This window comes from Aulonocara stuartgranti, assembly GCF_965226115.1.
Source record: "Aulonocara stuartgranti genome assembly, chromosome: 12".
NCBI lineage: Eukaryota > Metazoa > Chordata > Actinopteri > Cichliformes > Cichlidae > Aulonocara > Aulonocara stuartgranti.
The window spans coordinates 1,732,024-1,757,466 of record NC_138948.1 but is presented as its reverse complement, the minus strand read 5'-3'; the positions used below and the strand labels follow the sequence as shown (position 1 = coordinate 1,757,466).

General features: G+C 40.5%; 1 protein-coding gene across 1 annotated transcript; it reads right to left on the bottom strand.

The window, feature by feature from the left end:
- Window positions 1-840: 840 nt before the first annotated feature.
- Window positions 841-24,113, bottom strand: LOC309719509 (uncharacterized protein; the record flags this gene model as incomplete). Its single annotated transcript, XM_082555671.1, has 7 exons — window positions 24,095-24,113; window positions 19,939-19,974; window positions 16,740-17,369; window positions 9,751-10,941; window positions 3,231-4,799; window positions 2,874-2,903; window positions 841-935 (listed from the first exon to the last, which is right to left on the bottom strand). The coding sequence occupies exons 2-7, from the start codon at window positions 19,955-19,957 to the stop codon at window positions 841-843; spliced, it is 3,534 nt and encodes a 1,177-aa protein (XP_082411797.1). The 5' UTR covers window positions 19,958-19,974; window positions 24,095-24,113.
- Between the last annotated feature and the right edge of the window lie 1,330 nt (window positions 24,114-25,443).

Below are 25,443 nucleotides of genomic sequence, written 5' to 3'. Positions count from 1 at the left end.
TTAATTTCAGTGCCTGATTAGTTTTTCTTTGAACTGACTGTCAGATAGACATTAGACGAGTCCCCTTGTATTCAATGTAAATGTTTGGTCACTGCAGAGATTCTGGAGATCATATGTATGAACTGAAGTTTTGCATTTTTTAGCATATAAAAGTATATAAATCTCAACACTGAAGAGTGAGTTAATTCAAATAAGATTACATTTGAAGCACAGAGTTTATTATTAATTTAATCCTTTACTGTACTGAGGTAAAATGCCAAGGTGCCTTTTTTGTCCTACTGTGCACTTGTTTTCCACTTAATTTAGCTGACAGTTGTAGTTACTGCTTACATATTTCATTATTATATCTTCAGTTTGGCTAAAAGTGTCATTTGGTGTGAGTAGTGATTTGGTGAGCTCCTGCAGAATTGGCTGGGGTTTTTTTTCAATTATTATTGGGCACTTTTTCTCTGATTCGATTCCAAGCGATATCTAAGTCCTTTTAGAATAGTATATGTGGCGGAGGTGTGGTCTCAGGTCTGCTGCAGAGGAGGGGTGATGCTGTGAGCTCATAGGGGAGGCGTGGTGGGAACAGGTGTGCCTGGGAAGGTTGATTGGCGATCAGTCTGTGTTTTCTGTCCCATTGGCGGCTGGGCAGAAGTAAGGTGACAATGAACCAGGAGTGTCTGCGTCCTGAGCTGAAAGGCTAACAAAACCGCAGTTTGTGTTGCCACAAATAAAAGAGCTGCTGCCCAAACATGCTGCCAGTTTGTGCGTATGTGTGTTCCGAGGTCCTGTGTCACAGTATACTTTTTGGTTTTGGTCACTAAAATGCCATCAAAGCTGACTAAAGGAGGAAACTCAATCCTGCCTGAGTCGGGGACTGCGGGCCAGGCCATCACTGGTAACGATGTCGGCGCTCTCAAAATAGAGCTGCTTTTGGCTCTCCGCAAGGACTTCAGGGAGTTTAAGGGGGTTTCACTGGATTAACTGAACAATATGACCATCTCCATGAAATTAATACAAATAAGAAATAACATAAACATCTCTCTCACGTTCAACATTACACCATACCAGAATACACGTGGATAGAAACAGATAACATGAAAGATTATCATAAGGACATCACAAGATGCACAGAAGGCTCAATATCATTAGGTCTTTATCTGGATCCCTAGAGAAATAAATAAGGTCAGCGGTCCCCAACCCCCGGGCCTCGGACCGGCACCGGTCCGTGAGTCGTTTGGCCGCGAGAGTTGAGGCTCAGGTGTGAAGTGTATGGTTTTAAGAAGAAGAGTAGCTGATGAAGCTGGAGCCACGTGCAGAGATGGAGATGAGCTGACGGCAGATTTTATATGAGAATGAAACATTGGTGGCTGTTCCTGAACTCCTCTAATGTCCACTATCAAAAAGCTTATTAAGACTTAATGTAAATCTTTCTAAAGCATTTATCATCACTGTGAAACTCCTGAAAACAAACACACTTTTACTGTGTTTTATAATAACTTTATGAGTTATCATGTTCCTGGTAATGTTTTATATTTAAGCAGCGAAATCTAATAACTTTGACTTAAAACTTGAAAGTTGCTGATCTGAAGTAAAACCAAATATAAAGCTGTGTTTGTGTGATGTGCAGAGAGACGTCTGAGTTTCTTTCCACTCACCTGCTGAAGTCAGTGCTGCAGAGAGAAGTGCTGTGAGTCCTCAGAGTGAAGCGCTATATATACATGTGGCCCAGCCCATCCTCACAGTCAGTGTAAAAGTGAAAATAAAAGTGTGCAGCAGAACGAACTGAAAGACATACCTGTGCACTTAATGTGTTTCTCATGTTTTCCTGATGAGCAACTCATGCAGCACATCATCCACACAGTGAACCTTTATTTTTGTTATGCATCGTTGTTAACTTTGGTAAAACATACAAAAACATCTTTTATCAATCACTGTTTTTTTATTTCTAATGTGAATTTCAGCTCACATTAATCCAACATTCCTTACTTTTAACTGCTGGACATTTGTGGGTGATTTTCATCATTAAAGAAATCATCCCATGTTTCAGTAATGGGATTTATATCAATGGTTATTTACTAGTTACTCACTGTGAGTCTATAGTTTATTGTGTTTGGTGATGCAAATGTTTGCACAAGTGGTTTACTGTGGCCGAAGAACAGATATTGTTATAATGGTGACTGTGAACCATGAGATTCACTCTGTGGTGCTTCAGTTGTCATGTTACTGAGGTTGTTCATGCCCTTTGTGACAGTGTATCAACATCTAGCTGATACAAAAAGCTGTTATTTTCTATATTTGAACATATTAATTAAAAAAAACAAACAGTCATTTGGTCTTTTTTCTACCCTTCATTATCTTTCATATTATACATAATGTATAAATATTTCGTACAATATTAAACATTGAACCAAAAACCAAAGACAAAAACAATGTTTAAATGCAAAGAAAAGAATATTCACATAAGAAAGTAAATAAGTGTCTAAGATTTTAAAAAGATCAATGATTGAACAAATGTAGGTAACATGAAAAACAAAAAACATGTTTTAACAGCTTTTGATTAAATTCTTAAAGTTCAAAATCAAACGAACAAATGGGGGAAAAGAAATTCGATGATGACTCAGTCAAGTGAATCATCAAACACCAAATGTAAAATTGAATTGTAACCCAACAATAGGCATATGTTTAAAATGTTAAATAAAAAAATGATTCCCTGTTTTCCATTCATCTTTTTGGCCATCTACAATGAACCAAAGAAAGTTGTGGTCTCTCTTTTGGTCAGGATACAGTGCATGAGGACCCAAGATGGAGGGTAACAAAAGACAAGCTCTTTATTGAGCTGATGAAGCTAAACATAAAACTAAGCAGTGCAAAGTAATTCAACTCACTGGCGAACAGAGACACAATAAAGGTGCGCTCTGACAAAGAGACAAAGGAAGACACTTTAAATACACAGAGGAAAGAGAGGAAACACCTGGGAATGAAACAAGACCCAGGTGAGCAGAATCTAACTGATGAAATCTGTTGCATGTTTATTCATTTTTATTCCCTATTAAAATAAATAGGAGGCAGAAACTCTGGACAGAGAAATATGAGTTGTAGCATTGGAAAAGAACATCAGGACATAGTGCACTTATTTTTGTACTTCTCATTCAGATCATTTATCTCTTGTTCTTGTTTTTTGTTCAGTTCCTCCAGTTTTATTATTTTCTTCTTTTTTTTTGGGTTGTATGGAAGCCCCAAACGCAATTTCATTGTTCTTGACAATGACAATAAATAAATAAATAAATAAAAATAAAAATTTTGTTGATTGTCTTCCTTCTTCTTCAGTTCTTCTTTGAGTTTCTTTTCTGTGTCTCTTGAGCGTTGTTGTAGCTGATCAAACTGTGCGCTGTGTTCTTGGTTTTTCTGTTGCATTTCTGTTTCATGCTCTTGCATCAGCTTCTTTAGTTCTTCAGCATGTTTTTTCGCCAAAGCTTCGAGATTTTTGTTGTGTTTTCTTCTGAAGTCATTGAACTTTTCAGCTTGTTTTCTGGCATTCTCTTCAGATTTCTTTTTCATGTCATCTATCTTTCTTTTGCAGCTTTCCTCTAAGTCTTTTCTCTCTTTTTCTTCACGTAGTCTTCTGATTCGGTCAGCTTCTTTTCTTTTTTCATATGTTTCTCTTTCCAGGTCAAATTCTTTTTGGATCTTTTCCATTCTTTCTAGCTCCTTAATGCGAGACTGTCGAGCTTCACGATATCGTTTCTCCCACCAGTCTTTTCTTTCCTTCTCCCAGTCCTCTTTTTGTTTTCTCATTTCCATTCTGTTCTCTATCAACTTTTTATCTATGGTTTCTTTTTCTTCAGATTCTGATTTTATTTTTTTCTCTAAAGCTTCAAGTTTTTGTTTCCACTCTTTTCTTTTAAGTTCATCCTCTTTTGTCTTTATGCTGTCTTCCTCTTCTCTCTCCTCCTGTTCTTTCTTTCTCTGCTCGCGCTCTTTGTTGATGTGTTCTTCCTTTTCTTTAAGTTGTTGTTCTCTCAGTTTTCTCTCTTGTTCAATTTTCTCTTCCTGTTCAACCATTCTTCTTTTCATTGTTTCTTTTTCTTCCTCATGTTTTCTTTCAAGTTCTCTTATCTGTTTCTTCATCGCTTCTTCCTTCTCCTTTAGGATCCTCTGCATTTCCTTCTTTATCGCTGCTTCAGCCTCTTGCAACATCTCGTTGGTGAAGCAGTTTCCTCCATTGTTCTTCACCATGGTGTCAATCTTTGTTATCAGCTCACTGACTTGTGTGCGGCTTTTTTTCTCACGGTTATTGAACACATGGTATCTTCCTGCACAGTCAGCAATCAGCTTCTTAAAAGAGTCATCACATTTGTGTTGGATGTACTCTTCAACAGACACCTCATCATCCTCCAGTGAATCTCCTCCAGTTAAAAGAATGATGGTGAACTTTCCAGAACTTTTTCCAAAACCTTTCTTGATTAAATCAAGTGTTTGTTTATCCTCTGGTGTGATTCTGCCAATTTTTAACACCAGCAGGAAGACATGTGGTCCTGGAGCCAGAAGACTGACACATTTCATCAACTCCTCATGAACTTCTTCATGTGACAGAGTTGAGTCAAACAGTCCAGGAGTGTCGACCACAGCAACAGGACGACCGTCCACTTCACCCTGCGCTTTCTGACAGTATTTGGTGACTGATTTTTGGCTTGATTCTGCTTTGAACTCCTTTCTTCCTAGGATGGTGTTTCCTGTAGAGCTCTTTCCATTGCCGGTCTTTCCTATCAGCACAATCCTGAGACTTTTGGTGCTCTGCTTCTCCTCATCACCTGTAACATTTCATAAAGGCTTGATTTATTTTCTTTTAAGAAATGCAAAAGTAAGAAGAGATCTGCATGTGAAAATAACTGAACAGTGACAAATATGCCATCATAAAAGACCTGAAATTAAAACATCCCTATACAGTGAACCCATATTAAAGCATTTACCCTTGAGTAATTGGAAACTCATATTTGATTGTTTTCAGGAATCCTTTGTAAGCAATGACTACCTAATTTCTGAAACCCACCAACAGTTGATGGTGGCCTGTGGCTCAGTGACCTTTCAACTACTCAATGGTAAGAACCCAATCTTAGCATGTCGAAACACCCGATGATAGCTGGACACCACCTGATGACATCGTCTTCTGCCAGGTCTCTCTTGGAAATTAGGTTTTTAATCTCAATGAAATTTTTTACCTGGATAAATAAAGGACTAATAAAAATCTCGTACATGTAAATGCAAGTATGTGTACGTGTATATATTGGTTTGTTGTATATGTCTGAATAATAAGAATAATAATAATAATAATAATAATAATAATAATAATAATAATAATAATAATAATAATAATAATAAAAGCTGCAGTTGCTTACAACACAACTTAAGGTGGAAGCACTTTCGGGTGTATTTTATTATTTATTATCATTGGGCTCTTGGCAAAGGCGGCCACACTTTTCTCTCTCTCCCTCTCCCTTATCTTTTCTGCTTGGATTCTCATGTACTTGTCTAGTCTGGTCTACTTTTCTACTTTTACCCTGGAAGACTCTCACGGTCTGTTCTCTGAAACCTAAAAGAGAAATTAGAAATTATGGATTTGATCAACTGGTTCCTGAATGCAATTGACACCCTCTTCTCAACGAGAAGCCTGGGTTCAGGTGAGCCCGAGTGTCCTGGAGGGATGTTCCCTGCCGGATACATGATGGACGGGTGGAGGAACTGGAGGGTGCCTGGCGGGACTGTCGATCGAGGACATTGAAGACGTACCTTTTCTGAACCATGATAACGGGGTTCTTGCTGATCAGAGCTGAACAACATAAAACTTTGTCCTTGATAACAGACTGTGTTTAGACTCTTCGTCCCCATCCCACACACCCCCATCCTGTATTCCAGTGGTTTGTATCATATCTATCTAATAGACTCCAATTTGTGCATGTAAATGGAGAGTCCTCGTCACACACTGAGGTTAATTATGGAGTTCCACAGGGTTCAGTGCTAGGACCAATTCTGTTTACATTATACATGCTTACCTTAGGCAGCATCATTAGAAGACATAGCATACATTTTCACTGCTATGCTGATGACACCCAGCTCTATCTGTCCATGAAGTCAGATAACACACACCAATGAGTTAAACTGCAGGAATGTCTTAAAGACATAAAGACCTGGATGGCCGCTAACTTTCTGCTTCTTAATTCAGATCAAACTGAGGTTATTGTACTCGGCCCTGAAAAGCTTAGAAATATGGTATCTAAGCAGATTCTTACTCTGGATGGCATTACCTTGGCCTCCAGTAACGCTGTGAGGAACCTTGGAGTCATTTTTGACCAGGACATGTCCTTCAACGCTCATATTAAACAAATATGTAAGACTGCTTTCTTCCATTTGTGCAACATCTCTAAAATTAGAAATAGCCTGTCTCAGAGTGACGCTGAAAAACTAGTTCATGCATTTATTACTTCCAGGCTGGACTACTGTAATTCATTATTATCAGGAAGTCCTAAAAACTCACTGAAAAGCCTTCAGCTGATCCAAAATGCTGCAGCAAGAGTCCTGACAGGGACTAGAAAGAGAGAGCATATTTCTCCTGTTTTGGCTTCCCTTCATTGGCTTCCTGTTAAATCCAGAATTGAATTCAAAATCCTGCTCCTCACATACAAGGTCTTAAATAATCAGGCCCCATCTTATCTTAATGACCTTGTAGTACCATATCACCCTATTAGAGCACTTCGCTCTCACACTGCAGGCCTACTTGTTGTTCCTCGAGTATTTAAAAGTAGAATGGGAGGCAGAGCCTTCAGTTTTCAGGCCCCTCTTCTGTGGAACCAGCTTCCAGTTTGGATTCAGGAGACAGACACTATCTCTACTTTTAAGATTAGGCTTCAAACTTTCCTTTTTGCTAAAGCATATAGTTAGGGCTGGACCAGGTGACCCTGAATCCTCCCTTAGTTATGCTGTAATAGACATAGGCTGCCGGGGGATTCCCATGATGCATTGAGTTTTTCCTTTCCAGTCACCTTTCTCACTCACTATGTGTTAATAGACCTCTCTGCATTGAATCATATCTGTTATTAACCTCTGTCTCTCTTCCACAGCATGTCTTTATCCTGTCTTACTTCTCTCACCCCAACCAGTCGCAGCAGATGGCCCCGCCCCTCCCTGTGCCTGGTTCTGCTGGAGGTTTCTTCCTGTTAAAAGGGAGTTTTTCCTTCCCACTGTCGCCAAAGTGCTGCTCATAGGGGGTCATATGATTGTTGGGTTTTTCTCTGTTTCTATGAAGCGCCTTGAGGCGACTTTTGTTGTGATTTGGCGCTATATAAATAAAATTGAATTGAATTGAATTGAATTCCAAACACTTTCGAACGCTTATCTCCAAGGCCGAGGTCAAATGGCAGGTCAGGGTCCAGCACTGAAGAATAGCTGCAGGGCAGGATGGCCATGTCTACATCAGTTTGCCTCTCACCCCACTAACTACCCCCGTTGCTTGTCATGTGCTTTTATGGTGTTGTGATGTGGAGACTTATGTGCTTTCTATACTGAGGAGTTATTTTTTGGTTTTCTGTTCTCACACTGACCTCCCACAAGGAGCCCAGTGTGAATAGAGGTCTCCTTTTGTCCACCCTCCTCTACTTGCCCTTTGTATTGTACACTTCATTGTTTTTCTGATTACAAACTGTCTCCGACCTGTCTTCCCATGTGATGTCTGTGCTAGTATGTGTGGTCGGTGGGGTCCAGTGCTCTCTGCATTGGATCGGACTTGTTATAATTCTCTGTCTCTCTTCCGCAGCATGTCTTCAAACAACACTAACTCGGAAAGTGCTCAAAGCCCCAAGGGTCTTTCTGAGCGTCCTGCTCAAAACTGACATATTACTGTGTCAAAGCAACTAAGGGTGGAAAATGGGGAAAAAATGTTTTTTCTTTGCCTACTTTTTTTTATTTTAATTTAATTAATTTAGGGTGCCATCCAAGTCTTCTCTGGTTGTCTTCACACAAGCATCCTCAGCCAGTTGATCCGAAAGACCAAGAAGAATATTCATCTGGCTTGACTTGACCAGTGCATTGTTGCTTTGGAACATTACCATATACCCTACAAAATCAGGGGATTGGTTTTTTGTAGAGGAGAGAGGAGTCTTTCCACATCTCTGTCTCACTCTGCTCAATTTATGACACCTTTCCATCACTAACAAACCTGTACAGGTGGGGAATGAGGGAGGACCCACAGTGCAGGTTATATGTGGGGAGACAGGAACAATGATGCATATTCTGGCAAGACTGCTCTCAGCCAGGGAAGATACAGATGAAGCCATGATGAGATCCTTAGAGTACTGCCCAACATTTTTTATAGCAGAGACAGAGAAGACATCAAGTTCAAGCAAGACCAATGCTTTTCCTATAGGAAGGGATGAAACCTCCATTCTCCAAGAAGACCAGGAAGCGTCTGCTGTGGTTATCATGGGAGATGAGGGTGGATGTGGGAAGGAAACTTCATTTTTCTTAGGTTGTGAAAACCTCCCTGAGACCTAACATGGTTCACTGGTTATAGGAGGCTAAGAAGATCATTCTGCTAGAGCAGACTGTCCATTGGAGGATGAATGTGCTGAAGACGCAGTGCTGAAAACCAATAAACACCATGAAATAGTCCAAGACAGCAAAGACAGAAGGTGGCAGGCCTGGCTATTCCCAGTTGAAGTAAGATGCAGGGGTTTCCAGCACACACTCACAGCCCTTGGAGTAACAGCTTCCTGTTGCTCCAAGGCCTGTGAATGTGTGCCACCAGTCCACTTTCCAGATAGGATGGCAGCCGTCCTTAGGTAGGCCACTGAGAGAGCGTCTTGTTGGCTCTGAAGCAGGAGAGGGCAGGGTAGCTGGGGACTAAGAGAAGATGGGCAGTAACTGGCTATCACTGCGGACCCGCCAAGCTGAGGGTGTTGTGATTCAGGGTCAAAACACCCAATGATACTTGGACATGAACTGACGTACATCTCCTCCTGGTCGAAAGTTGTAGTCACTTACAAAGCAACTTAAGGTTTTTACATTTCACAGTGTATTTTACAAGTCTATGATTTAGTATAGTGTTCAGCATTAAAATGCAAGGTGAGATCCACCATGACCATATACAGCAAATATGTCTTAACTTTAAAATGTCTGGGTTGCAGTTGCAGTGTGTTTTGTGTAATTGTCCATCTGTATTGTAAAGCACTGTCCCTGAAACTCTGCTGCATTTGAACATACAATATGTCCATGTACATTTCAGCTGATTCTAGAATCTCTCACATCAGCTCCTGTGACCCAGTGCCACTGGAAGCCACACATGTCCTTGCATCACATTGCCCTCCGCTATGTTTTAGAGAGAATTTTTTTAAGATAAATATCACAAGGTGACATGATTTCAGTTCCTCAGTTTGGGATGATTTTGTTTTTGCAATAAAAATACTGCCCGTTCCATTTTTCCAGATTTTCTGGGGTAAAAATAACAGCTTCCAAATTCCACAGTCAAGGATTTCTTAACGTTCAACTTTTTAACTGATGGAGAAATAAGAAATAGTCTACTCTGCATGTATCTACACAATGGATGGAGATTTAGCTGATACAATACTGTGGATTATCAACCCAAATTAAGCACTTCAGCAGCACCTTGATTACTTCCTCTCAGATCTATTACAGAGGTGCATCGATGTGTAATTTAACAAAGATTGTTATTCATGACATACAACACAGAATATAAATAATTAACAGACTTACAGGTGCTGTGCATCTTGTTTTTAAATTTTTCAAGTTCAGCTTTCTGCAAAGTGATGTTTCTCTCTTGTTGTAGAATCTTTTGTATTTGAGCATGTGCAAAGGCTACAGTTGTATAACTGCATTGTTTGTCCTTTCCCATTATCATTTTTTCCATGTTATCTAACAGCTGTGGGATCTGCTGTTTGTCCTTAATGTTGAGAACAACAGATCTTCCTCCACAGCTCTCACAGAGCTCCTGGATGTTCTTGTCTTCCATTACAAAGTTACCAACAGCTGGATCTGTAGGATCTGAGTCCACAGTGAACAGAATCATGGTGAAGTCATTGACTCGAGAGCTGAATGCGTCCTGGATGGTCTCTAACTCTCCCTTGTCTTCATCAGTGAGGGGAGCCACAGGTAGGACCAGGATGAAGGCATGGACACCCTCAGGATCACAGAGGGAGATACACCTGAGTGATTCCTCCATCACTGCCTCCTGAGGTTTTCCATACAAGGCAGGCAGCTCCACCAGGGAAACCCAACGTCCACACACCTCTCCCTGATGTTTAACACACTCTGATGAGTTGGAGGCTGAATGAAGCTCAGTCTGACCTAAAATGGCCTTGGCTGCTGACGTCTTCCCTGCTCCTCTCCTCCCACACAGAACCAGGTTTAAAGATGGTTTGATGAGTTCTTTCTTTAACAGGAGTGGTTCATTGGATTCATTTACAATTTTCTGAATCTTCTCCATTAATGATTCACAATTATCTTCAAACATGTTGTAATGCTGTCCTCCACATTTTCTAACAAGGTCATTTAAAGAGGAACTCATTTCATCCTCATCTGTGATGATGACCATCAAGTGTTTATAGAAGTCTTCACCAAACAAACTCAGTATGGACTTCAGAGTGTTTGTGTCTTCGTTAGTGAACTCAGAAGGTTTCACCAACAGCAATAGAACATTAGGTCCAGGAGGACAGAGACTCACACAGCTCTTCACTGTTTTTCTCATGTCCTCCACAGGCAGACTGAACAAGTCTGGAGTTTTCACCACTGTTAATGGCTTTCCTCTCCACTCTCTACAGCAGGCCACACAGTGTATTATTGGTGACTGTTTTTGGCAGTGAAAACCTTGGTACCCATTGATCAGGTTACCAAGTTTGATCTTCTTTTCCTCACATTTCCCCAACAGTACAACCCTGTATGATGATGCTGTGAAAGAACAGAGAGAAGAACAATATCACAAACACAAGTTAACCTGAAATCCCAACCCTTGCCTCATGTTAGGAGATTTCTTCAGTCCTCTGGGTGCACGGATAGTTTCTAGTGTTTTTCAGCATTTGTCCATCGGTCATCTGTCCTATTCATGGTCATATTCACAGTTAAAGATTGAATATTAACCCAATCAGCAAATTGTGCCAATATACAACTGTATGCTAGAATACAGTTTTCTAAGTTCGAAGCAGTGAGTGTGAAGATTAATTACATTCAAGTACAATGTAAGTACGTGACGTAAGTATGTGACGTGCTGCAGAAATATAACCGGGCTGGCTCCTGCTGCGCCAGACTTGAGCAGGTGTCTCTGTGCTCAGTCTCCATTTTCCAGAAAATGTAAAATTAAAGATCATTTTTTGAGTTAGACCACTTTGAGCTTGAGTCTTTCTTCGCCGCCAAAAGAATGCAAAGAACAGAATTTAATAGGGACTAGAGAGTGTGTCCAACTGTAGCGGGATCACACCCCCTGTCACGTCTGCCGGAGCAGACATAATGGAGTGAGGTGGATGCAGACCCAAAAGCAGGCACACGGAGATGAGGGTGGAGATTAACAAAAGATGAGCCTTTGGCCTGTTGGCTGCAATAACACCATGAACAAAAGGAGACAGGAGGAATAGAGAAAAACTAGGAAAACCTAAACTGGGAGAAGCTGAACCAAAGGACATGTGGGACATAGTAAGTAAGTAAGTAAGTAAGTAAAATTTTATTTATATAGCACATTTCTAGATAAAAGATCACAAAGTGCTTTACAAGGTATAAAACAAAAACAGTCAAAAGTTAACAAAATGCAATTTTAAAAAGATGTGTTTTTAGCTGTTTTTTAAAAGTAATCACTGAGTCTGCAGATCTTAAGTTCTGAGGAAGAGAATTCCACAGTCTGGCGGCCACAGTAGCAAAAGCTCTGTCACCCTTGGTTTTCAGTCTTGTATACTGAATAACAAGTAGGCCCTGATCACAAGACCTCAGGGACCTTACGTCTTACGTCTACTAGGGGCATAGGGCTGTAAGAGTTCAATGATGTAGGCTGGTGCTTGTTGTTGAAGAGCCTTAAATGTCAGAACCAGAATCTTAAAATGGACTCTGAATTCAACGGGGAGCCAGTGCAGCTGTATAAGCAACGGTGTTACATGAGAGTATTTCGATGTTTTTGTCAGAAGCCTTGCTGCAGCATTTTGGACAATCTGCAGACGCTCCAGGGAGCTTTTGTTTAGACATGTAAACAGTGAATTACAGTAGTCGTGATGAAATGAATGCATGAATAACAATCTCCAGTTCAGTATGAGATACTATGGGGCTCAGTTTAGAAATGTTTCTTAAATGATAGAAGCAGGACCGAACCAGAGATTTGACGTGAACATCCAGGGTAAGAGCAGATTCAAAGGTTACCCCGAGGTTCCTGATAGATGATTTCACAAATGTTGAAAGAGGACCAAGAGCATTCATTATGTTAGGTACATGTCTGTCTGGAGCACATACAAGGACTTCAGTCTTTTCTTCATTAAGTTGGAGGAAGCTGTCAGCCATCCAATCTTTGATGGTTTCTAAGCACACATTTAGAATATGCAACTTAGAAACATCTTCAGGTTTAAAAGACTGGATAGCTGGATGTCATCTGCGTAGCAGTGGTAGCAAATGTCCTCAAAGGGGCTCAAAATATGCTGGAGAGGAAGTAGATATATTAAAAACAATAAGGGCCCCAGCACAGAAACTTGTGGCACACCATAGGACAGGGACGTGGAAGATGACCTGTACTTCAAATCAAATCAAATCAAATCACTTTTATTGTCACATCGCATGTGCAGGCACACTGGCACAGCACATGCGAGTGAAATTCTTGTGTGCGAGCCCCACAAGCAACAGAGATGTGCAAACACAACAACACAAACCAGCAAATACAAGAATGGCCAACCTGAAACTAATAAATATATGTACTTAGAGACCGCCTCAGAAAAGTATCGTTCATAGAGATACGAGGAGAACCACTCTAAGGCAGACCCAGATACACCAACCCAGTATTTTAGCCTTTCAAGAAAAATATAATAGTCAACAGTGTCAAAGGCTGACGTGAGGTCTAAGATTAGGAGTACAGAACATTTTCCTGCATCATCCTGCATCAGAATGTCATTGGAAACTCTAAGAAGGGCTGTCTCAGTAGAATGAGCTCTACGACAGCCAGACTGAAATTTGTCAAAGATATTATGTTTGTCTAAGACTGCTGTAAGCTGCTTAGCCACAACCTTCTCTAGTATCTTAGCAATTAACGGTATTTTTGAGATTGGTCTGTAATTGCTAGTGAGAGATGGGTCCAGCGTAGGCTTTTTTAACAGGGGGTGTATAACAGCAGTTTTAAAATAAGCAGGGACTTTACCAGATCCCAGTGAGGTGTTAACTATGGTGAGCACACAGGGACCAATAGAGTGGAAGACATTTTTGAATAACGATGCGGGTAAAATGTCGAGTGAACAGGAGGATGCTTTTGTTGCATTAACTATTTTTTCCAGCTCTGATAGTAAGACGGGTAAAAAGCTTTCTAAAACGACAACTGACATAGGAACCGACAATGCAGATGCTGATGGGGACAATTTTTTCCTTACATTACTAATTTTTCTAGAAAGAAAGAAAGAAATGTTTCACAGTCTTCATTAGAAGAAATAATGGCAGCAGGTGGAGCAGGAGTAATAATATCAGTAGTAGTGTCAAATAATACCTTAGGATTACCTCGGCTCTTTGCAACCAGATGAGAAAAATAAGCAGCCCTCGCATCTCTAATTGCATTGTTAAAAGAGGCTAAAAGATCCTTTAAGTAAAGGAGATGAACATTTAAATGAGTTTTCCTCCATAAGCGCTCAGCTTTATGACAATCACGTTTTATGGAGCAGATGTTGTCATTTAGCCAGGGTAAGGACTTGGAAACAGAAATGGGTCTCATTTTAACCGGACAGATTTCATCTAAAATCGAAAAACAATGGTTAATAAATAGATCTGTTAACAAATCAAAGCCGTTTTGCGGGGATAGTGTTAAATTAAAAGCATCCAAGAAATTCTCCGCTGTGGAGGAATTTATAATCCATCCATCCATCCATTTGCTTCCGCTTATCCTTTTCAGGGTCGCTGGAGCCTATCCCAGCTGTCATAGGGCGAGAGGCGGGGTACAGCCTGGACAGGTCGCCAGTCTGTCGCAGGGCCAACACCCAGGGACAGACAACCAGTCGCGCTCACATTCACTCGCACATTCACTCCTAGTGGCAATTTGGATTATCCAATTAACCTATCCCCACAAGCTGCATGTCTTTGGACGGTGGGAGGAAGCCGGAGTACCCGGAGAGAACCCACGCAAACACGGGGAGAACATGCAAACTCCACACAGAAAGACCCCAGCCTGATGGTGGAATTGAACTCAGGACCTTCTTGCTGTGCGGCAACAGTGCTAACCACCGTGCTGCCCTTCTCTTTATGGAATTTATGATGCGCGAGATAATTGTCCGGTTAACAGGAGACAAAGGCTCATGAAAAGACATGTTAAAAAGAATACAGTGATGATCAGAGATAAAAAATGTCCTCAGAACAAATAAAATCAATATTCAAACCCAAAGTAAAAACAATGTCCAGCGTGTGTCCTTTGTTATGTGTGGGGCCGGACACATGCTGGGTAAAATGAAAAGAATCCATAATGTTGATAAAACCTCTGGCAAAGAGGTCGGAGTCATCATCAACATGTATGTTAAAATAGGAGACAATACAAAAACCTCAAACCGGGAACAAGCAACCAGAGACTTGGGAACACCTGGTAAGTAACGCAGAGGAAATACAGAGGAATGACAAGCAGACGATCTGATCAGGAACAGAGGGAAAGACACACTATACACACACACAGATACACACAGAGGGTAATGAGGAAAACAGGAAACATGAGGGGAACACAGGTCGGACTAATCAGATGTGATGAGGCAGGGAGGAGAGCAAAACTGAAAACACTAATACAGGACACAGACTGTCAAAGTAAAACAGGAAATACATAAATATAGAGACAAGGATGACTAGTTAACAAAAAGTAGACACAGTAACAAAACCTAAAGACTAGAAATCACCAAAACACTAAAGAATAACTAACAGAACTAGAAATACAAAAACTAAACCATGAAAATCCACAAAATTGCAGAATGCAAATGATAACAGCACAAAACACTGGGTCACAAGACCCAGGACCATGAGACTCAGCCTACCCAGGAAAGTCTGTACCAGGGTGCTGGAAAGGAGAGTTCGTCTGTTAGTAGAACTGTGGATACAGAAAGAACAATGCGATTTTTGTCTTATTCACAGATCACTGGACCAGCAACTGGACCATTGCCATTTGATCCTTATACGATTATTGCAAGATGTTGGTCGGTATAGGCGGCAATAAGTTGAACTTATTTCCGGTGGGTGTTGGACTTCGCCAAGGCTCCCCTTTGTCACAGATTCTATTCATCTTTTTATGGACAAAATTTCTAGGAATAGCCAAGTGGCGGAAGGCTTCCACCTGGCGGTCTCAAAATGGTATCTCTGCTTTTCACAGATAATGTAGTTCTGTTGGTTTCATCAGTTGACGGTTTCCAGCTTGCACTGGAACAGTTCGCAGCCAAGTGTGAAGCAGCAGCACCTCCACATTTGAGGCCATGGTCCTCAGTGGGAAAGAGTGGAGTGCCCATTCCGGCCCAGGGACAAGTTCCTGCCCCAAGTGGAGTAATTTAAGTATCTCAGGGTTCATGAGTGAGGGGAGACAGGACCAAGAGATCAACAGACGGACTGGTGCTGTGGCTACAGTGATGTGGACACTGTACCGATTGTCACGGTGAAGAGAGAGATTAGCGTAAAACGTCGCTCTCAATTTACCAGTTGATCTACATTCCTCCCCTCACCTTTGGTCATTACATAATGACCGAATTACATAACGACAGAAAGAACAAGACTGTGGATCCCCATCCTTCACATTGAACGGAGCCAGCTGAGGTGGTTCAGGCAACTGACAACCACCTCATCCTGGGTGATGTGTTCCAGGCATGTCCCACTGGGAAGAGGCCCCGGGGCAGACCCAGGACACATTGGAGAGATTATATCTCTTGACTGGCCTGGGAACACCTGGGTGTTCCCCTGGACAAACTGGAGGAGGTGGCTGGGGAGAGGGAGGTCTGGGCTTCTCTGCTTAGACTGCTGCCTCTGCATCTTTTCCCCGGATAAGTGGAAGAAAATGGATGGATGGATGGATGGATGGAATTTCAAACAAAATCCACTGAAATGACGTTTAATTAAAGGGGAATTACACCATTGTATTATAAATTGTATTATAAATAAATTGTATTATAAATTTGTATTTATAATACAAATATGGGTTGTATTATAAATTGTTACCAAATACGTTAACTTTTTAAACTGTTTACTCATAATGCAAGTTTTATTACCAAGTTTAGTTTAAAAAAATGACATTACACAAAACAAAACATTTTAGTTGTTTAAAAGTAAAATTATTTTAGTGAAGGTTTCAGCTGTAAAGAATTGTGGGGTGTTTGAGTTAATCACTGAGAAATTTAATACCAAATTTCAAATACATGATTAATCCCAGATAATTTTATTTGCTGTCAGAAAAAAAATTCAGAGAGAGATTAAAGGAGGGATTTGATTTGATTATTGTGAAAATATAAATATTTTTGCATGTATAAGCTGGTCAGAGCCTATACATACAAACCTTCTCCACTTACCCACATTATCGGTGATAGGAGTCTTTGTCTCCTTTTGTTTTGGGTTTTGCTCTCCTGCTATTGTTTGTGTTCTGTCCTCAAAAGCTTCATAGCTGACATGCTCTCCATTGTTGTCCTTCATAATTTCACCCAAATGTGTTAACAGCTTTGAATGTTCAATGTCGCTCCTCTTCAAGTATCTGAGGTTACATTTTTTGATCATTTCATTTAATGCTGGACTTTTCATGAAATCTTCTGAAGAACCTGAGCTCTCCTCTCTGGGTGCTGAGGTCAGTATCAGTGAATGATCAAATGATCGATCACTGTAACCTTGAAGGACTCTGCAGAGTCTCAGTTTGTGTTTTTCTGTAAAGTTTTCAGGCTGTACAAGCAGCAGGAACACATGAGGTCCAGGATCAGAGTGTTTTGCAAAGTCTTTTATAAACTCTGTCAGATCATGGTGGGAGGTGTCGAGAGGAGGCAGGTAGGGGGTGTTGATGACAACTAATTTTTTGTCATCCAGTGTCCCACCAATTCTCACACAGCCTTTAGGTTTATTATTATTAAATACATTATTTCTCAGTAACAGATTTCCCACTTCCTTTTTCTCACTCCAGCTGCTTCCCAGTAGAGCAACCCTCAGCTCAGACACTGTGGAAAAACAGAATAGAAAAGCAAAAAGAGACAAGCATCGATTCATTATATTTCATTTGTGTAAGCAGTATACACTAACATGAGACACAGACGTTCAAAGTAAAATAGGAAATACACAGAGACAGCCTGGAGGGAGAAAGAGAACATGTAGGAGCTCATGACAGGATGAGGAAACACAGAACACAAGGAGAACATAACACCAGAACTAACATCACAATATAAACACAGACACACAGAGGGCAACTACACGAGGGGAACCTATTAAATACTCAGGGAACTAAACAGAGAATACAGGAAACCTAAACTAGAACCCTGAGCACTATGGAATAAACTAAGATTAACAAAGAGAACCTTAACCTCCTAGGACCTGCCGTCCACATACAGGGAGTGCAGAATTATTAGGCAAATGAGTATTTTGTCCACATCATCCTCTTCATGCATGTTGTCTTACTCCAAGCTGTATAGGCTCGAAAGCCTACTACCAATTAAGCATATTAGGTGATGTGCATCTCTGTAATGAGAAGGGGTGTGGTCTAATGACATCAACACCCTATATCAGGTGTGCATAATTATTAGGCAACGTCCTTTCCTTTGGCAAAATGGGTCAAAAGAAGGACTTGACAGGCTCAGAAAAGTCAAAAATAGTGAGATATCTTGCAGAGGGATGCAGCAGTCTCAAAATTGCAAAGCTTCTGAAGCGTGATCATCGAACAATCAAGCGTTTCATTCAAAATAGTCAACAGGGTCGCAAGAAGCGTGTGGAAAAACCAAGGCGCAAAATAACTGCCCATGAACTGAGAAAAGTCAAGCGTGCAGCTGCCAAGATGCCACTTGCCACCAGTTTGGCCATATTTCAGAGCTGCAACATCACTGGATGCCCAAAAGCACAAGGTGTGCAATACTCAGAGACATGGCCAAGGTAAGAAAGGCTGAAAGACGACCACCACTGAACAAGACACACAAGCTGAAACGTCAAGACTGGGCCAAGAAATATCTCAAGACTGGTTTTTCTAAGGTTTTATGGACTGATGAAATGAGAGTGAGTCTTGATGGGCCAGATGGATGGGCCCGTGGCTGGATTGGTAAAGGGCAGAGAGCTCCAGTCCCACTCAGACGCCAGCAAGGTGGAGGTGGAGTACTGGTTTGGGCTGGTATCATCAAAGATGAGCTTGTGGGGCCTTTTCGGGTTGAGGATGGAGTCAAGCTCAACTCCCAGTCCTACTGCCAGTTTCTGGAAGACACCTTCTTCAAGCAGTGGTACAGGAAGAAGTCTGCATCCTTCAAGAAAAACATGATTTCCATGCAGGACAATGCTCCATCACACGCGTCCAAGTACTCCACAGCGTGGCTGGCAAGAAAGGGTATAAAAGAAGAAAAACTAATGACATGGCCTCCTTGTTCACCTGATCTGAACCCCATTGAGAACCTGTGGTCCATCATCAAATGTGAGATTTACAAGGAGGGAAAACAGTACACCTCTCTGAACAGTGTCTGGGAGGCTGTGGTTGCTGCTGCACGCAATGTTGATGGTGAACAGATCAAAACACTGACAGAATCCATGGATGGCAGGCTTTTGAGTGTCCTTGCAAAGAAAGGTGGCTATATTGGTCGCTGATTTGTTTTTCTTTTGTTTTTGAATGTCAGAAATGTATATTTGTGAATGTGGAGATGTTATATTGGTGTCACTGGTAAAACTAAATCATTGAAATGGGTATATATTTGTTTTTTGTTAAGTTGCCTAATAATTCTGCACAGTAATAGTCACCTGCACACACAGATATCCCCCTAAAATAGCTAAAACTAAAAACAAACTAAAAACTACTTCCACAAACATTCAGCTTTGATATTAATGAGTTTTTTGGGTTCATTGAGAACATGGTTGTTGTTCAATAATAAAATTATTCCTCAAAAATACAACTTGCCTAATTGCCTAATTGTGCACTCCCTGTATGTGGACATCACATTTTGGGTTATTTAGACCAAAATACTCAATTTTGCTCTACATGGGCCTGATATCCACTTACGAGGACATGATATGCTACTGTTCCATTGAAATTTTAAACAAATATCCTCATATCCTCTTATTTTTCTTAAAAACAAAAATAAGGTAAAAAATATAATATGGTAATTCTTTGTTTTTACATTCATCGGGCCCCAATATGCCCAAATATCAAAGAGAAGTTAAAAATGCTGCTGTGGAAGAGTCCGGATCTTAGGAGGTTAAACATCAATCAAAATACAAAATCACAAAGATACAAGGAACTCAAAACGGTGGGTTGAGAGACCCAGGATCCTGAGAGTTTACCTGTTAAAATATTTTCAAGAACAACTTTAAAGCAGTTAGGGTTACGGCCAGTTTGTTGATGTTATCTCTGTGGTTTCTCTGTGTGGTTGATTTGATTGTGCAGAGAAGAGTAAAGCTGGTGTGTAGGTTATCCTTCTCTATTTGCTCTATCTTGTCACTAATGCTGAATATATTTTATTTAGTTGTTGATTTCTTCCTATAAGATTGTGTTTTATTATGTTGCAGAGTCTCAGTCTAGTTATAAATTCTTATTGGACTCACCAGGTGCTGCAGTCGCCATGATGGAGGAAAGAGTCACTAGAGAAACAAAAGTAATAAGATAGGATTAGAAAAAAACAAGATAGAAGTTCATAAAGTAATGCACTCTGCACAACCATTCCATTCAATTACATGATAAGCTCAAGTTTAAACATTATGTTGGAGCTGGTAACGTGGTGGAGTAATATTGTCTATATTAATTCATCTCCATAATGCTGTGGGAAATAAGCACTGGTTTGGGAGTAGTTTTGTGTAACACATTTGCTGTGACTGTTTTTGCAGCGGCTATGATGGAGTTGCATTCTGTATTTGATTGCACTGATACTCTGGTTTACTTATACAGTGGGGCAAAAAAGTATTTAGTCAGCCACCGATTGTGCAAGTTCCCCCACTTAAAATGATGACAGAGGTCAGTAATTTGCACCAGAGGTACACTTCAACTGTGAGAGACAGAATGTGAAAAAAAAAATCCATGAATCCACATGGTAGGATTTGTAAAGAATTTATTCGTAAATCAGGGTGGAAAATAAGTATTTGGTCACCTCAAACAAGGAAAATCTCTGGCTCTCACAGACCTGTAACGTCTTCTGTAAGAAGCTTTTCTGTCCCCCACTCGTTACCTGTATGAATGGCACCTGTTTGAACTCATCATCTGTATAAAAGACACCTGTCCACAGCCTCAAACAGTCAGACTCCAAACTCCGCCATGGCCAAGACCAAAGAGCTTTGGAAGGACACCAGGAAAAGTATTGTAGACCTGCACCAGACTGGGAAGAGTGAATCTACAATAGGCAAGCAGCTTGGTGTGAAAAAATCAACTGTGGGAGCAATCATCAGAAAATGGAAGACATACAAGACCACTGATAATCTCCCTCGATCTGGGGCTCCACGCAAGATCTCATCCCGTGGGGTCAAAATGATCATGAGAACGGTGAGCAAAGATCCCAGAACCACACGGGGGGACCTGGTGAATGACCTGCAGAGAGCTGGGACCAAAGTAACAAAGGTCACCATCAGTAACACACTACAACGGCAGGGAATCAAATCCCGCAGTGCCAGACGTGTTCCGCTGCTGAAGCCAGTGCATGTCCAGGCCCGTCTGAAGTTTGCCAGAGAGCACATGGATGATACAGCAGAGGATTGGGAGAATGTCATGTGGTCAGATGAAACCAAAGTAGAACTTTTTGGTATAAACTCAACTCGTCGTGTTTGGAGGACGAAGAATACTGAGTTGCATCCCAAGAACACCATACCTACTGTGAAGCATGGGGGTGGAAACATCATGCTATGGGGCTGTTTTTCTGCCAAGGGGACAGGACGACTGATCCGTGTTAAGGACAGAATGAATGGGGCCATGTATCGTGAGATTTTGAGCCAAAACCTCCTTCCATCAGTGAGAACTTTGAAGATGAAACGAGGCTGGGTCTTCCAACATGACAATGATCCAAAACACACCGCCCGGGCAACAAAGGAGTGGCTCCGTAAGAAGCATTTGAAAGTCCTGGAGTGGCCTAGCCAGTCTCCAGACCTCAACCCCATAGAAAATCTGTGGCGGGAGTTGAAAGTCCGTGTTGCTCGGCGACAGCCCCAAAACATCACTGCTCTCGAGAAGATCTGCATGGAGGAATGGGCCAAAATAGCAGCTACTGTGTGTGCAAACCTGGTAAAGACCTATAGTAAACGTTTGACCTCTGTTATTGCCAACAAAGGTTATGTTACAAAGTATTGAGTTGTATTTTTGTTATTGACCAAATACTTATTTTCCACCCTGATTTACCAATAAATTCTTTACAAATCCTACCATGTGGATTCATGGATTTTTTTTTTCACATTCTGTCTCTCACAGTTGAAGTGTACCTCTGGTGCAAATTACTGACCTCTGTTATCATTTTAGGTGGGGGAACTTGCACAATCGATGGCTGACTAAATACTTTTTTGCCCCACTGTAGATCACACTACAAACACTGCTCTGATATTATGCCTGTCTGTATAGGTATGTCACATGGCCATATTTAAGATGAGATATTTTTCCCTGTTGCAAGTGGGACACTGAACTGCTTATCCCTTCATTTTTTCAAATCATTGTACTAATAAACTATGCTTTAGAATTTTACTGGTTGTCATCTTTTGCCCACAGCTGAGACAGTTGGTCAGACCTAAAATCTGTGTGTGTGTTACAGTAAGTATTGAAATGTAAACAACTGGAAATGAAAGTTGAGCTTAAAGAGAAAACAGATTCTTTTATGACTGTGTTTGACCTCAGAGTGATCAGAGGTCCCTACAATAATACAGATTTAAACCAAGTGAGTTTGAAATATTTTAAACAAACAGTTGTGACAGTGGAAGAAAAATGTAGTTGATGGGTAGCATTGTTTTTTAAACCTGTTTTTGTGCAGCATGAACGAGCAGCTGATTTGCATGGAACAAAACATTTCAGGATCAGAGGCTTAGAAAGCAGAGGGCGGCTTCAAAACAAGCTTTGAGACCTTTCAGTGCCCAACAGTCTGATACAGACATGCTCCTCTATAGAAGCTTGCTCAGAGGCTCAACAGTGACTGATGATGTTTTTCAGTTTTGGAAACACCTGCAAATTTCTATACAAACATATTTTCTCAATATTTAAGACTATATTATAATAGCTGTATATAAGACTAATGGAGCAACTGTTATCTATTAACAAGCTACATCAAGACTTTGCAAACGTCAGAGGTTAAAATAGGGGATTAGATGTGGAAATGAGTTCCAACTGATTAATTGTAATACAGAGAAAATGTTGATTTATTCTGTTACAAAGATGATCTCTTACTGACATTTAGGTTTAGGAGGGTTTAGGTGGGTTGGTGGCAGTTGGCTTTTTTTGGTCCCTTTTTTGGGAGGCGGGGGGCAGAGGCCACAGTGGTCAAGACCATTCACTACTGTATTATTTCAGGGTCTACCTTACAGAATAAAGTGCCTTGAGACAACTGCTGTTGTGCTTTGCTGCTGTATAAATTTGGACACGCCGGTCCACGGTGTCCATACCGCGCTTGCAGAAGTTGCAGTAAGCTGCAGTACCAGCAGGGGGAGATATTGTTATTTCAAGCCAACATGAAAGTTAAACAGACATTATCAACACATTTATATGTAAACACATATTAGCCGCCTAGCTTAATCGTTCCTGGTGATGATGGACTCTGGGATGTATTTCTTGGTTAATACAGACTTCTTGACTTTAAATGTCTAATCTCTGGTGGTAATACAGCCTCTGCATGTGTGATATCTGGTTGGTCTGAGTCTCACTGCAGAGGCTCTGTGTATTCAGACTGTAACTGTTTAAATCAAAGTTTTAGTGTTTAAAAAAATGCTCATCAGTATGTGGATGAACATACCCAAAACCATACAAAGTATATTAACAGTCTTTTAAACACTTTCAAACAGATGGGGAGCTGCAGTGATGCCTGCACAGAGATCCTGAGTGGATAAAGACGGGCAGAGCTTAGAAAGACACACAAACTCAGTGCGACTTTAACACCACAGAAGAACAAGACGGACTAAACAGAATTTCACTGCATGCAACCGATGTACATATTTTTATTCCACTGGTAATTTTTATCGAACAAACACAATAAAAAATAACAAAAATAAGTTGAGGGGGCTTCCTCAACTTATCAGTTTGTGCTGAGCAGAGCGAGCTTTTTTTTTTACGTCATCTTACAATGTTAAAAAAAACATATTATACTTCCGTAAGTAGGAAACCTATAGAATCGGGTGTGTCCACTGACTACACACAGGAACTCTGATAAATAGACCTGAAATCAGAGATTTAATAATTTATGAACTATCAGGCATCAACAGTATAACTTGCAAAGACATGTTTGTTGATGCTTAACTGATAACAAGGCAAATATGATATGCAACTTTTACTTATGTGCGTTTTTCTTCCTGGTAGTATTAAAGATTTAAAATCATGCATTTATTACACGATCTGATGATTTCAGCCTCAAAAATAAATGAAAAAATCTACAACGAAACCGGAAACGTCTCATTTTTCCAAACAAACTGATAATCAGAGAATCGAATTCCACATTAGAAATTACGTTTTAGTTTCGGGCTGTTTTCTGTATTTCCGCCTCAAATATTCTGATTAATTTTCTGGATGTGTTTGAAGTGAAGTTTTTACCTGAGCTGAGTCTGTGAGCAGTCTCAGGGATCAGGACAATGGTTCAGTCAAAGAAATTACCGAGAGAACAACAAATGTGATCAGACTCACCTAACGACGATCAGTGATCGATTATCAGTCAGTGACGTCAATACTGAAGCTTGGCGTGGTTTAATGATCAGCTGTTTAGTGTATCTGCAGTACTTCGGTTGAATTACCCACCACATTAACACTAAACAGTTTTCCTGAAAAATATCCACCCGAGTGAAAGTGAAAGTATTTAAAGAGATTTAAAGGTGTGTCCTAACTTTGCCATGGGCAGACGAGCCTTAAGGCTTAGTACACAAAGTAAGAGCTGATTCGTTTCCACTCGAGACTGAAACAATAATCTCACGCCACTCCTTACAATCAAAACTGATGACGTTGGATACTTCTTGCATTTATATATTTCTAACTAATAATAAATAAATTGCTTGTTTAAATCGATTAAGTCACTGAACTTTCCAAAACGATTCCAAAAACGGTCTCTGTTGACCCTGTCACTGCTCACCGGTTGTGCAAGATGGTTTATTTTATATCTGCATTAGAAGCCTTTACAGAACAGCTCATTTATTCTATCTGGGTAACAGCTGAACTGAACTGAAAGTCACGTGTTTCTCCAAGGAAGTAAAAATCATGGTATTAAAAAAGAAGAAGAAGAGAGGGGAAGTGAATGGAGAGAAGTCACCCAGTCAGCCATTAAATTTCTTTCAAAACAAAGGTCAACAGACCTACCAGGTAAAGAAGGAGTTCATCTGACTCTATAGAACTGACCCTATTTAACATCATGAATTTACATAATGTCCTCGGGGATTAACTGAGGATTCTGATTCGTGACCTTTAATGTCAGAAACAGCCGAGAGTGAAACAGCAGTCCCTCCACAACTGATGTGTCTCAGGCTGAGCTCACATTCTGGCAACTGAACATTGTTCCAAGCAGTCATTTGTGTCAATACAAGTTTCAGCTGAAAGCTTAGCGGCACTGACATTAAACAGTACAGAGAGTGCAGAATTATTAGGCAAGTTGTATTTTTGAGGAATAATGTTATTATTGAACAACAACCATGTTCTCAATGAACCCAAAAAACTCATTAATATCAAAGCTGAATGTTTGTGGAAGTAGTTTTTAGTTTGTTTTTAGTTTTAGCTATTTTAGGGGGATATCTGTGTGTGCAGGTGACTATTACTGTGCATAATTATTAGGCAACTTAACAAAAAACAAATATATACCCATTTCAATGATTTATTTTTACCAGTGAAACCAATATAACATCTCCACATTCACAAATATACATTTCTGACATTCAAAAACAAAACAAAAACAAATCAGC